Source organism: Pristis pectinata, chromosome 19 (genome assembly GCF_009764475.1).
Source record: "Pristis pectinata isolate sPriPec2 chromosome 19, sPriPec2.1.pri, whole genome shotgun sequence".
Classification (NCBI taxonomy): Eukaryota; Metazoa; Chordata; class Chondrichthyes; order Rhinopristiformes; family Pristidae; genus Pristis; species Pristis pectinata.
The window spans coordinates 13274490-13289664 of record NC_067423.1 but is presented as its reverse complement, the minus strand read 5'-3'; the positions used below and the strand labels follow the sequence as shown (position 1 = coordinate 13289664).

Sequence of the window (15175 nt, the reverse complement as noted above, 5' to 3'; positions counted from 1 at the left end):
GAGATAAGTGAACTCTGTACAGACAAAAGCTTGGGATATGTGGCCTGTATATCAAGCTCAATATTGCAGTGTGTTGTGGGTCATTATCTGGGCTATTGTGGGAGAGGCAGCTCTGTAATTTTAACGTTACCTAAAATGTAGGCAGACTCCAGATGCATACACAAGGGAGAAAGGAATGGAAAGTTGTGCAGATAGGGTTAAAGGAACTAGGATGAGAGGAGGTTTCTGGGAAACATCAAAGTCAGCACAGACTAGTTAGGTTGAATGACCTGTTTCTTTGCCGTCAATTTTATGTCATTTGATATCACAGAGTAAACAAACATGATGAAGAGCAGCACAGTACAATCAGTATCCCACTCACAGTACTTACTCTATCCAGGGCTCAGTGGCATTTTCTGCTGTAACTTTACATGTTTCCACAGTGATTCCTCTGCTGAAGAGCTAATGAACCCACTTGTATGGTTATAATTCACAACCTAGAGCTTCTCATCAGTTCTGTTGTATTTACCTTGTCAATATTAATTAAAAGCAATTAAGGTTTAACAATATGAGTATCTTCTCCAGTCACCCAGAGTAATTTAACTGGAAGATCAATGGATATCTGGATATTATTGCTGTCATTCAGATGCATATTTTTGTAGAGTCTCAGGTTCATTGGACATTCTTTATCACTGTTCACAACTCTTTCATTTCAGCATTCAACTTTTAGGCGTTGGATGGAGTTAACTTTGCACTCCTCTCTTCCAGTGATCACTGATTTAAACCTTGATTCAGAACTAAAACTGTTAATGTTCATTTATCATGAAGAAAATATCTTGCGTGATCTCAGAATGCCCAAATGTACTTTAAATCCAACAAGATACATTTTAAAAATGTAATCTCATAGCTTCCTACTTCCTGTCTTTTGGTTACCAAAAATATTGTGTCCCTTGTCCTTCCAGCTATCATTTTGTTGACCAAACCAGATAAAGAGATTAGTTTTCTCATCTATTATTCCAGGCCTTGAAGCACAAGGTTTCTTGTGCATGACAGCATGCTCCTTGGCAGAACAGCAGTCTTCTCGTGCATTATACCCCTCGTGAACCATCATACCCTTTGTGAACTACACCACTTTAACCTCCAAATCTGGCAACATCTAATCACAATATTGTCATGTAACCTCAGATAACATAAGTCAGGAATCAACAGATAAGTGACAGTAAGCATGGAGTTTAAATAATTCACTTTAACACCTCTCTCTGATCTATTTTGCCTTGCAGTGAAAGAGCCTGTAGAGTACAAGAAAAAAGAGAAGACTAAAACAATAGAGCCTCAACACCGCTTGGAGATCCTAGAAAAGAATTATAGATACCATGATGTGGAGAGGAGCAGACTGACACATGGTGGAGCCTAGGAAGAACAATTGTAAAAATTCACAGAGCCAAAATTGAATTAAGGTAAGCGGTTATGATGAAGCACCAGTGGTAGTTAGAGGGGAGACAATGGTCAGTGACAAAGAGCATTCAGAAACTATTTCAAGTAGATCATACCTATTAAAAGTAGGTGGGATCACGAATCTCAATCAGAGTTACCTGAGCTGTTTATATTCACTAAAAAAATATCAAATTGCCTTTTAAGGTGCCTTTTAAACATCCCAAGTCATTCCACTGGGCATTATCAAACAATGTTTGACAGTACGTTACCTATGAAGATAGTTTTGGATTGCTGATCAAAAGCTTATGTAATAAGGATTTCAAATTTCCACCTTCTTTCAGGAACCCCTTACTCTTTATACCAAATAAATTAAAATATTTTACCATTGTGAATATTGTCCCCATTTCTCTGAAATGAGAATTTATCTCACAAGCTTTTGACTCAGAGGTGTGAATGTCACCAGAAGAGATATGAATGACCTCATCATCTCTGGGGGGAGCCAGCAACAGTCATTCCATTATCTTGAGGAGAGCATTAGCAAAATTGTACAGCTTGAATCTTAGAGCCATAGAGTTGTACAGCACAGAAAAAGGCCCTTCGATCAATTGTGTCCATACCGATCAAAATGTATATTCAAGTTAATCCCATTTCCCAGCACTTGGCCTGTATCCCTCCTAACTCATGTCATCCATATACCTGTCCACATACTTCTTAAATGTATCTAATGTACCTGCCTCAACCACTTCCTCTAGCAGCTGGTTCCATATATCTGCTGTGTAAAAAAGTTACCCCTCGGGTTTTGACTAAACATTTCACCTCTAACCTTACAACTATGTCTTCTAGTTTTCAATTCCCCAACCCTGGAAAAAAGACTGCTCACCCTATCTATGTCCCTCATGATTTTATATACCTCTATGAGATCATCCCCAGTCTTCTATGCTCCAAGGAGTAAAGGCTCATCCTGTCTAACCTCTCCCTATAACTCAGTCTCTCAAGTCCTGGCAACATCTTTGTAAATATTTTTTGCGCTCTTTCCAGTTTAATCATAGTCTTTCTATAACAGGATCACCAAAACTGAACACAATACTCCAAGTGTAGCCTCACCAACGTTCTTGTACAATTGCAACATAACCTCCCAACTTCTATATTCAGTGCCCTGACTGATGAAGGCCAGCATGCCAAAAGCCTTCTTCACTGCTCCTGTCTACCTGTGTCTCCACTTTAAGGGAACTGTACTCCAAAGTCCCTCAATCCTACAACAGTACCCAGGGCCGTTCTATTCAATGTGAAAGTCCTACCTTGATTTGTCCTTCCAAAATGTAACACTTCACACTGATCTGAATTAAATTGCATTTGCCATTCCTTAGCCCACCTACCCAGCCGATCAAGATACTGCTGAAATTCTTGATACTCCTATTCAATGTTTACAACACCACCTATTTTAGTATCATTTGCAAACTTACCAACTATTTCTCATATATTCTCATCCAAATCGTTAATATAGATGACAAATAACAATGGGCCCAGCACTGACCCTGGGGCACACCACTAGTCGCAGGCCTCCAGTCTGAAAAACATCCTTCTGCTATCACCCTCTGTTTCCTACCATCCTGTCAATTTTGTATCCAGTTTGTTAGCTCTCCTTGGATGCCATGCGATCTAACCTTCCAGAGCAGCCTACCACATGGAACCTTATCAAAAGCCTTACTGAAATCCGTATATACTACCTCTACTACCCTCCCCTCATCAACCTTCCTTGTCACTTCATCAATCAAATTTGTAAGGCAAGATATCCCACACATATCCTTCTTGAATATTCCTCTGTCTTTGTTTTTTTGCCACAGCTTTTTGCTCCACGTCATCTACTAATGTCAGCATTCTCATTCTCTCTCTCTCTCTGTCTCCTATTTTTATGGATAAATCTTGACTGTGCAATGCTGTAAAATGGGCACTGTGAGTTGGCAGTTTGTTTTACATCTCTGCTGATTTCTATATCATGAGGTGTTTTTAAAGATATATTACAAGTCTGTGGGTTCTCGTAGCCCAAAGGAAGTGACCAGTGATACCCATGAACTACTTAGGTTCATGACAACTCATTTCTTGTTTAAAGATCAGTTGGGCTGATGATTCTCTTCTTGTCCTGTATTCTTCATTGGCTTAGTGTAAATGCTAAGCAATCTACAGGTTTGTGTACCCGTTTTCCCACAGGGGCTCATGACAATATCCCTGCTGTCAGTTCTCAGGAATGGAGCTACTCATTCAACCAGTAATGGAAGTAAATTCTGCATTTTTAGGGTGTTGTGATTCAGCTGAATACTTGACGATCAACCAGAAGGCTGTGAATTGGAGTCTGGGGACTGTCTGTCACTTCAAGTTGCCTTGCCACAGTTGGGTGAGCTTTCTCAGATCTCAACCAGGTTGCTTGATGAAATGCCACATAAAAGAAGAGTGGAACTCAAGCTTCTGTCTAATCTTATCACACTTGAATTGTCCCAGCTGCCATTGGAGATGGGAATAATTCATAGCAGCCGTTGAGGAATCTGTGACCCAAAACTGCTGCTCAGTGTCCGCTAAAAAAACATGGAGGCTGTCAACACTTCTCTAATAACAAAAATAATGAACGAAAGAAGATGCAGAATATTGCAGCGCATTCAATAGTGCAGACAATTGTAACTGTCACTTTGTACCAATAAAATTAGAAAATGATCTAATTTCATGATAGGGGCAAGTTACTTCAAGTCGAGGAATTTTTTTTCAGAACAGTAAAAGGGTGATTAGAAGTGTATGTTTTTGACTAAACTTACTACCCATATACCACCTGCCATATACAGTTACCCATATACCATCTGCCCTCCTTAGTAATATATGCCATACTTGGTCAGTGCTTTTTCTGTGGCTTGTCTTGTGAAAAATTGGCTGCCAAATTGCCCACATTACAACAATGACCACACATCAAAAGTACTTCATTTTCTGTAAAGCGTTTGGGGTGACCGTAAGTAGTAGGAGGCAAATTCTTATCAATATAAATCCATTACTCAATCCTATTCTCAACATGTCCCCAGTAAACAATTTTCTCAGTCATCACTGACAACCCCCATTATAATTTAGGAAGCATTAAGACAAACATATGAAAGTCTTGAAGATCAAAGAACTGCAGATGCTGGAAATCTGAAACAAAACCCAGAAAATGCTGGAAGCACTCAGCAGGTCAGGCAGCATCTGTGGAAAGAGAAACAGAGTTAAAGTTTTGGATTGAAGATTCTTCATCAGAATTTCATAAGTAGAATATTACAGTATTTTTGATTTCCTTACTTCTGTTCATAATTTAACTTTCTAATATTTGCCTCATTCATACCTTGTTAGGATCATTAATTAGCTGATCAGAATCTGCGTGAAATTGCAACTGAAAATCCCATCATGAACTACCAAGAATTTGTTGACAATTCATCTATTGTACAAAAAACATGTGCTGCCATTCCAATCATGTGCTTGTTCCCAAAAATCACTACTTACATTCATTTAGTACATTGTGTGGTAAAAATTGAAATTATGGATAATATAGGCTTCGTTTTTAGAAGGAGCTCTGATATGTGGTGGACACTGTTGACTGAGCAGTAGGATCAATAGATTGAACCTTGTACACAACCCTTCAAGCAACAGCTGAACATAGACACTTACAGAGCTCATGGTCAATCCTTTGTCCTGCCAAAGGGAATTTCAATTAGCTTCAGGTTAGGAAGGGATGAAATCAGATTAAGTTTCTATTCTTGATTTCTGACTTTCTCCCTGCCCCTTGGCAATTGTCTGAGGCTGAGAAAGGCCAGTTATGACTTGGTGTCTCATTTGACTCCAAGGTTAATGTCTGACTTAAAATCTGCTCTATCAGCTACTTCTAGCTATGTAAAATTACATCCATGCTTTTAATATCTTTAGGCATGCCAATTCCAGTATTGCTCTGACTACATTTCACACTCCACTTTTTATAAGCTGACTGTCATCTAAATTTCTGCTGTCATGTCCTAACTTGCACTGTCCATCTTGTACCCTATGATTCCCAGTCCAGCGTAGCCTCAAATTACTGCATGTCCACACCCATCCCCTCTATTGTAGCTTCCATCAGAATTCCTGCATGCTTCTGATTCTGACATCTTCTGCAGTTCTTGAATTTAATTGTTTCACTATTTGTGGCATTAACTTCAGTCGCTAAGCCTCAATATCTGGAATTTCCATCCAAAGCCTCTCTGGCTCCTTAGGATGCTCCTTATAGTTATTTTTGTTTTATTCAGCTATCAGTTCTTTTGTTTGATATCTCTACTGCAAAGCAGCTTGGGACAGTTTACTACATTAAGGGTGCTGTTATTTTTGATTTTTGTATTAACTGAGATGTCTGGAAGATTAGATAGACTGCTGATAAAAAATAAAGAAAGACTTGCATCTATATGGTGCCTTTCACTCTTTCAGAACACCCTAAAGTGTTCCCAGTCAATAAAGTACCTTTAAATGTAGACAGTGTAAAAATGTAGAAATTGCAACTGAAGAATTCTGCACAGCATGCACATTTCAATTAGCTTCAGGTTAGGAAAGATGAAATCAGATTAGGTTTCTATTCTTGATCACCGACTTCCTCCTGTCCCTCAGCAATCGTCTGAGGCTGAGAAAGACCAGTTATGAACTGGTGTCTTATCTGACCCCAAGTGGTAACCCACATGGTAACAGGGAGAAAGTGCAAACTCCACACTGATAGTACTGGAGTCTTGCACTAGTGCCGTTATGATTATTTTGTTGTTTATTTTGCCACATGTAATTTATGTATAATTTATGTTAATTTAGTTTTATGTTAACTTATGTTTGTCCTTGACTTGTAATGTGCTATGCTGCTGCTGCAAAAAGCTAATTTTAATGGTGTTTATTACCCTGTGTATGTATGCCTATGACAACAATAAACTTGAACTTGAGGTTAGTAACAAACCTGGGTTGCTGTACCACTGTGCTGATTATGACTTGAAATTCCTTCCAGCATTCATTAAACAGGGTGCTAGCCTGTTTGGTGACCAATGCTTCTCTGATATCTAGTTATAGTTCTAGACCAATTGCTTGATGACAGACATCTTGCTAAGGGTCCCTCTCTGAGAAGTAGATATGGAACAATGAAGAGCCACACTGGTTGCTGCAAGAGAAAGAAACAACAGCAGGAGGTTGCATCCTTTCACTGTAGCCCTTCCCCTAATCCATCCCAGAACATACTGCTTCCTTTCTCAGAATCCCTGCACATTGTGTCATCTATGTGCTCTCTTCCTCTGTCCCTTGTTGTTTGCCATACATAGTAGGTGGCATGATTAGTGGATTTACAAATGACACCAAAATTGTTGTGCAGTGAAGAAGGTTGTCTAAAGTTACAACAGGATCTTGGTAGACTGGGAAAATGGGCAATGGAATGGCAGATGGAGTTTAACTCAGATTGCATTTTGGGAAGTTTAACCAAGGCAGGACATACTTAGTAAATGACAGGGCCTAGGGAAAGTTGTAGAACAGAGAGACTGAGGGGTACAAGTACATGGTTCCCTAAAATTGGCCACACAGGTAGATAAAGTGGTGAAAAAGGCATATGGCATGTTCCCTACATTCGATGGGGTATTGAGTACAAGAGTTGGGATATCATGTTTCATCTGTACAAGTTATTGGTGACACCGCACCTGGAAAATTGTGTGCATTTCTGATCATCAGATTATAGGAAGGATGTGATTAAACTAGAGAGGGTGCAGAAAAGATTCTATGGATGTTGTCAGGGCTGGAGGGCATGAGTTATAAAGAGATACTAATATGCTGGGACTTTTTTCCTTTGGAGCAAAGGAGGCTGAAGGTGACCTTAAAAAGGTTTATAAGATCATGAGGGGCATAGATAAGGGGGATGGTCACAGTCTTCTTCCCAAGGTAGGGGAGTCTAGAGAGCATTGGTTTAAGGTGAGAGGGGAAAGATTTAAAGGAGACCTGAGGGGCAAGTTTTTCACACAGAGAGGTGGTAAGTATATGGAGTGAGCTGCCAGAGGAAGTGATAGAAGTGAGTACAATTACAAAGTTTAAAAGAAGTTTTGACAGATTCATGGTTAGGAAAGGCTTAGAGGGATATTGGCCCAAACACAGGTAAATGGGACCAGCTGAGGAAGGCACCTTGGTCGGCATGGATAAATTGGGCTATGGGCCTGTTTTCCATGCTGTATACCTCTATGACAATGAAAATATATCCCATCTGTCAACAGAGGCAAGGGAGGAAACTGCAGAGACTTAGGACCATCACTTTTTCAATCATCCCTACCTACAAGAGTGGTCGCACAGAATTTGAAGACTGAATATATTGCACCATTATTTAAAAGAGAAGAAAGGGTTAAATTAAGTAATTACAGGTCAGTTGGTTTAGCTTCACTGGTAGTGAATTCTAAGGGGTGCAATAAATTTTCATTTTAAAAGACACAGGTTAATCAACATGAGTTTATAAAAGGAAAGTCCACGTCTGACCAAATTTGATTATACTTTTGAGAGGGTAACAAGGAAGGATGGTGAGGTCATTCTGTTTGTTCTCTGCATGCATTTTAGCAAGGCTTTTGACAAGGTTGAATGCAGCTGGCTGGTTAAAATAGTAGAGATGCACGGGATCTAAGGGAGAGTGGCAAATCAGAAGCAAATTGGTTCACTGTTAGGAAGCAAAGGCTCATGGTTGACCAGGTGTTTTTTGTGACAGGAAGGCTGTTACCAGTTGGCTTTCACAAGACTCATTACCTGATCCCTTGTTTTTTGATGTGTATATTAATGATCTAAACTTAAATGTAGGGGGAATGATGATGTTTGCAAAACCTGGCTGTGTGTTGACAGGGACAAGGAAAGCTTTAGACTTCAAGATGATATAGATGGCCTGGCCATTTGAGTAGAAATATGGCAAATAAAACAATCCAGGTAAGTGTAGATGTGCAACCAAAGCAATATAATAAATAATAAATGGAAGGAATATGGGTCATATTAATATGATGTCCATAGATCCTTAAAAGTAGCAAGACAGCTGATAAGAGGCATACAGGATACTTTTCATTATTAGTCAAGCTATAGAATGGCTCATTAGGTCAAAGTCTGTATAGTTATGGTCATGATCTCATAGGAAAGAATTGAAGTTACTAAAGAGAGTACAGAGTTACAGGAAGGAATAAGTTTAGCTATGAAGAAGGCTATGAAGGCAGTTGTTTCCTTTGGAGGCTGAAGAATTAATTGAAATATATAGAATTAGGGAGGACCCAATTTCTCCTAGCAGTGGTCCAAAACCAGGGAACAGAGATTTAAAGGATCTGAGGAAAACTTTTTTCACTTGTGGGTGGCTGGGATCTGGAACTTACTGTCTGAAAATATCATGCAGAAATTCTATTCACACTTAAAAGGTGCCTGAATGTCCACTTGAAGAAAATGACCTGTAGGCTGCAAATCAAGTGCCAGAAGGTAGGAATTGGTTGAGAATTCTGACAAAAGGTATCTGACCTATATGAAAATTCTGTTCCCTCTCCACAGATGCTGACTGATCTGCTGAGTGTTTTCTGTTTGTGTATCAGGCTGTGTAGCTCTTTATCGACCTGCATGGATTCCATGGGCTGAATGGCCTTCTCTCTGCCGTGAATTTTCTATGATGTTTAATGCTAATTTTATAACCACCTCACAAGCTCCAATGCTGGGTTGGAAGAAGCACAATTAAGTCACTACTTTACATGGAAGGAGTTGGATAAGTCGTTGAAAAATCAAACAAAAAACTGCAGATGCTGGAAAACTGAAATAAAAGCAGAAAGTGCTGGAAACACTCATCAGGTCAGGTGGCATTCTACCTAACTTGATGAGTGTTTGCAGTATTTTCTGTTAGATAAGTTATTGGCTGGGTTCCCGTCTGAATACAGATAACTTTGGCATCCAGACAATTGATCTGCAAGCAGACTCAAATTATACATGAGAGAATCAATTGAGGAGGTGTGGTAGAACTACTTCAAGTGTTTAAAATTATTAAGGGAATGGATGAGGCAGAACCTGAGAAGTTGTTCTACATGCAAAAACAGAAGCACAAGGTCAGTAGTCACATTATAAGTTTAAATAAGTATAAACAAGATATGGAAGTACTTGAAATCCCTTTATTGAAGAGCTGCATAGTAATAAAACCTCTGTGATTTTTTTCCAGGAAATTGAAACAAATCCTGATATGAAGAGTGAAAGGGTAGTTTTTTTTGGGGTGGGAGTTCTTGTAGAAGGCAGAACAGTCAATGGGCCCTAAAGTACTTCAATGAAGAATAAAATAACCTTTATTTCCACATCATTTTGCTAATTTTTTCCAGTGTCTGACATTTTCTTTTTAAATCCAATCTTTTCTCTGTGCCTTTCTTCCCATCAGGGTCTTTCTTGATAATTGTAATGAGAAAGTGAGTTTTTATTAAGAATAATTTCAACTCTGGCCAGAAGCTAATTTGGTGCAGCCTCACGGAGATTCCTGGGGTGAATGTTATCTCCTGGGGATAATCCATTGGTGGTTCTTCTGGGCTTGGAATGTTCACTGCCATCAGAGAGTGAACCTGCACTTCAATTTAAAGGGCTCTCCCCTCCTGTGAAAATGAAGGGATAAAAAAAAGACAAGCAAAAAATTCTGACAAATAACTTTTTTTTCCAGCTTTATTGCAGAATATTTTGTACACACAATAAGGAACAGAATAGTCATGGCTCATGCAGTGCACCGTTAAATCTCATATAGTTTATGCAGTCAGGAACAGATGTACAAGGAAGTCATAATCACCAAATCATCCATTTTTCCCCTGATCTAAGTAACAACAGATACGCAATATTAATCTATGCAGGAGGGTTTTTTTTTTTGCATTTGACCAACCCTAATTTGGATGATCTGTTCTATGCTGTTCTATTGATAAAACTCATAACAATTGGGAGTGTATGGGATATTTGTGTGCAGTGAGGTCTCTCTGCATACAGACATGGTTTGGCACATAGGAATAAAAGGGGTCAGCCACTTTTAGGGGAGGGCATGTCCCTTTTAATTGCCTACATACACCAGAGGCAAAAGTCAAATTTCAGGAGCTCCTGCAACATATTCTACTCTTTTATAAATTCTATGTGGTATGCTTGACCTAAAGGCCTTATATTACATGGCTTAGAACACTGAGATTTGTAAAACATCAAAAACCCGCCAAATCTGCACCCACTCATTTCCCATTGGTTACATGTGCGGCTGCCTCAGGTCCTTTGGCTGAGTGGACCAAGGTGATGGGTATTAGGTCAGAGATATATAAAAAAAAGCCATCTCCATTGTCATTGGAAAATTTAGGTCAATTTACTTACCCTGGGATTTACATTCAGAAGATCAGAAGGTGTGAAAATCATTCCAATCATTGCACAAGCCTTAGACATTCAGTGATAACTTCCTTTGTGTGTATGAACCATTCATCTGCATTGTTTCTTGCGCTGCTGGCTGGAGACTGTCTTTTGAATAAAAAGTGTGCTTTTCACCTGTGTACTTTAGCATAAATCTGTCTCTTTTTGAACCAACACCAATTGATTTTCCAGATGACAATGTGATTAACCAATCAGAATGAGAAATGGATTTTAAAGAATTCAAAAAATGAGCTTTGCATAAAAGCTCATTATTAATTGGGGGTCGACTCAGTTAATCTAATCTTAGTACAGCTGTGCTGGTAGATTAACCTTATTTTCAGCCATTTGTTTCAGTGAAAAATTTGCCTAATTGTGTAAACCCCATCACTTACGTGAAATCTCCTGTTTTTACGTCAATTCTGTGGATTACCCTCTGCTTTATTTCAGTCACATAAAATGTCTTCTGTAGATTAGAGATCATCTGATATCTAAAATTCCAAGGCAAACTCTGGTGTATTTCCCCAAAAAGCCTGTCATTGCATTGTCTACCCCCACCAAATTGTTCCACAGAAGAGCAATCACCCAATGAGACCTTTTGGCAGTTGAATCTCATTGATGAATCCCAGTTATGCTTCACTAGCTATCCAATCAGAATAAAACATAAGGTGGAGCCCTAACTCTGGCCTGGTGCAAATGTTCCACATACTTGAATATCTTGAACAAGTAAAAAGAAAGAATGGGCAGGCCTTCCTCTGGAGTTTTCTTTCCTTACTATAAGCCAATTTTAATATCCCAAATGCTAGCCTGGCTAAAATGAGAAAGCACATGTATGCTGGGACTTGAGCTAGAGTTTACATGTTCCACCGAGAAATCTTCTACCCACTGGACCATCTGTGAAGGTTTTTCCCAGCTGAATTTTCAGTTAGTGCAAAGTGGATGTAAGAGTGCAACTGAAGGAAGTAATGATTATATTTGGAAGTTCCTGATGAACTTTCCGTATTTCTACGTGGTCACATTTCATGAAAAAATGAAGGCTTTTAAGGAAGGGTACAGGTGTGTATTTCTGGTCCATTTTTAATCCCAGCAAGGAATTGTTAGATGGTGTTCCTACCACTGCACTGAAGTAATCTATGCACAGGAATTAGATTGATCAACACCATACATTCTTTGAAATTGTTACTTGATTATGTTTTAGAATATGTTGTGCACCAGATTTTAGGTATTAGTGAAGTGTAAGTTCTCTCCAGTGATCACAGGTGCACTTGGCTTTGGCTGGACCAGACAATGAAACATTTTCCACTTTGTGAACCCAGAAACACCATCAAGTACAGTGAGGTCAGATACTGGAAAGGACATGTGCAATAAAGCTTCAGCTATATTGTGCATTAATAAAGCTTAGCTTTAGTCTCAGATGTGTCCCCTATTCACATAACAACTTTTAAACTCTAGGTGAGATTAGCAAATTTAGCTCAAACTGTCCAAACATCAGTTATCGAGTATTACATTCAAATATTGGAACTTTTATAGCACTGACATTTTCAGTGTCAATTTGAAATATTTAATGCTATATTTATAAATTGTGCTAATGGCACCAGTATCAGATCATCATTCTACAGTGTGCAATCATTTTTTTTATTGGTGGCTGATCCTTAATATGATCACCACCAATAATGTCAACCGGACACTTGCCAATTTCAGTGGAGAGGGAAGCATGTCAGAATTTTTTGACTAATTGTTAAGTTGCTACCTTTAGGCAGGCAAGTTTGTTAAAAGTACCTCTACTGCATTAACACCACTGCATGACTGTGGAAAGTGAATGCTGCTAGAAATCGATGGCACTGCTAGATGTCAGTTGATCATTGGGTGGCACTGATGGTAATCCAACCTTCTGAGGTGAAGGAGAAGCACAGGGATGTGGCGTGAGGCAACTGTGTGGTATCCCAAAGGACGAAAATATGGGAAGTGTGTGTTTATGGAGCAACAGTATTTTTTTGTTAATGCTAAGCTTCTATTATAGTCAGCTAGTGAAAGGTAAAGCAGATTCTTGAGAATAAAACCCTTCCACAGAGAACATCCCTTACTACTTATCTGGGGACAACAAGGCACAATAGTGCCACATTACCTTTTATAATTTATGTACATATTCATCACTAATCGGTATGAACAATTAAACAAATGCCAAACATACCGCAGGTTGCCTTAGAACCTAACAGCAATTCTAAGTAAGATGAAGTTTCCCTTTCCTAAGACCCTCTTACATGGCTGGCTCCCTAGACTGTTGTGATCTTCTTGTCTTTGGTGGCTTGTTTGATGGCAGCCTGTTCACAAATAATTTCTTTCAGCCGCTGCACACGCATGTTTTGCATGGTCCTGATCTCCAACTCCAGTTTGGCTGCGGTGGAGGGAGACTTAGGGCATTAATGTACTCCAGTTCTGTGTACTTTCACCCCCTGGTCCACCACTAGATTGAGCAGCTCATCAGGACTGTTGTATAACATCTCGTAGTACTGCCTGTGTCCAAAAAATAATGGCAAACCAGAATTAAAAACATCAAGTGAACTGCCAGTTCTTTTTGCTAATAGTTTCATTTCATATTGTGAAAGATTCTATTAGGATTATATGAATAAATAGTAAGGCCATGAGGCCCATAGTAGCTTATCTATCCAAAAGAGTCAGATATTCAGAGCACTTAAAATTCTTAAAATGAAATAAATTACTAATAATGTAAAATTATTACAGTTTTAAATAATAAAAGTGCAATCATTCTAAAAACACTTAATCCTTGTTCATACTTCCTCCAACCTGTAAAATCTCCACTGAAGTAAACAGGGTTGAGGATTCTTTGCTAGCTCAAACCTGGCACAGAATCTGTTAGCAGATTCCCAAGCTGGTGAACATCTGTAAGTTTGTGGAGTATAGTGGTGGAGTGTACCAATAATTTGCCTGCAAGTATCTGTGAGCAAGTTCAAGACTTTTCTGTTTAGATGCACGTGCACTTATACACCAACCATGGTTGCAATCACAATGGTAAATCCTGGCAGTTTGCCATGGAAATAAGAGAGAGTTGCATCAGTTCTAGACTGGAGCAGTCATAGAGTCAAATAGAATGCAAGCAAATTTACATATTATATTTGATCCATGTGATCTCTTGGACTGGGAAGATCCTGCCTGACCAACCTATTGGAGTTTTTTGAGGAAACCTCAGGTAGGGTGGATAAGGGAGAAGTTGTAGATGTTGTGTATTTAGACTTTCAAAAGGCCTTTGACAAGGTGCCGCACAAGAAGCTGATTAATGGAATTACAGGTAGGATAACAGAATGGGTGGAGCATTGGCTGGTTGGCAGAAAGCAAAGTGTGGGAATAAAAGGATCCTGTTCTGGTTGGCAACCAGTTACTAGTGGTGTTCCACAGGGGTCGGTGTTGGGGCCGCTTCTTTTTACTCTGTACATTAACGATTTAGATGATGGAGTAAATGGTTTTGTGGCTAAGTTTGTGGATGACACCAAGATAGGTGGAGGAGTAGGGAGTATTGAGGAGACAGGAAGGTTGCAGAGAGACCTAGATAGTTTAGGAGAATGGGCAAGGAAATGGCAGATGAGATTCAATGTTGAGAAATGTGCAGTTGTACACTTTGGAAACAGAAATAAACAGGCAGATTATTATCCAGAAGGGGAGAAAATTCAAAGTACAGAAGTACAAAGGGACTTGGGGGTACTCGTGCAGGATACCCTAAAGGTTAACCACCAGGTCGGATCAGTGGTAAGGAAAGCAAATGCTATGTTGGCATTCATTTCAAGAGGTATAGTGTATAAAAGTAAGGAAGTGTTGATGAAGCTCTGCAGGGCACTAGTGAGGCCTCATTTGGAATACTGTGTACAGTTTTCGGCCCCATATCTTAGGAAGAATGTGCTGATGTTGGAGACTGTTCAGAGGAGATTTACGAGGATGATTCCTGGAATGAAAGGGCTTGCATATGATGAGCGTTTGTCGGCTCTTGGGCTGTACTCACTGGAGTACAGAAGAATGAGAGGGGACCTCATAGAAACATTTAAAATGTTGAAAGGACTGGACTGAGTAAATGTGGCCAAGCTGTTTCCCTTGGTGGGTGAGTCCAGGACCAGAGGGCACAATCTTAGAATTAGAGGGTATAGGTTTAAAACAGAGATGAGGAGAAATTTCTTTAGACAGAGGGTAGTGAATTTATGGAACTCCTTGCCAGGTACAGCAGTGGAGGCCAGATCATTGGAGGTGCTTAAGGAGGAGATAGATAGATATCTAATTAGTCAAGGTATCAAGGGATTTGGGGATAAGGCCAGAAACTGGGGGTTAGAATACTTTTTTTCTGCTCATGGAGCAGACTCCCCCC

General features: G+C 39.4%; 1 protein-coding gene across 1 annotated transcript in view; it reads right to left on the bottom strand.

Moving 5' to 3' along the window:
• Positions 1–10407: 10407 nt before the first annotated feature.
• Positions 10408–15175, bottom strand: part of exoc4 (exocyst complex component 4) — a 374968-nt gene continuing 370200 nt past the window's right edge. Inside the window, 4 exon segments of the mRNA XM_052034230.1 lie at positions 10408–13178; positions 13180–13212; positions 13214–13252; positions 13254–13320. Coding sequence (XP_051890190.1) covers positions 13080–13178; positions 13180–13212; positions 13214–13252; positions 13254–13320 — 238 coding nt within the window. The 3' untranslated portion in view covers positions 10408–13079.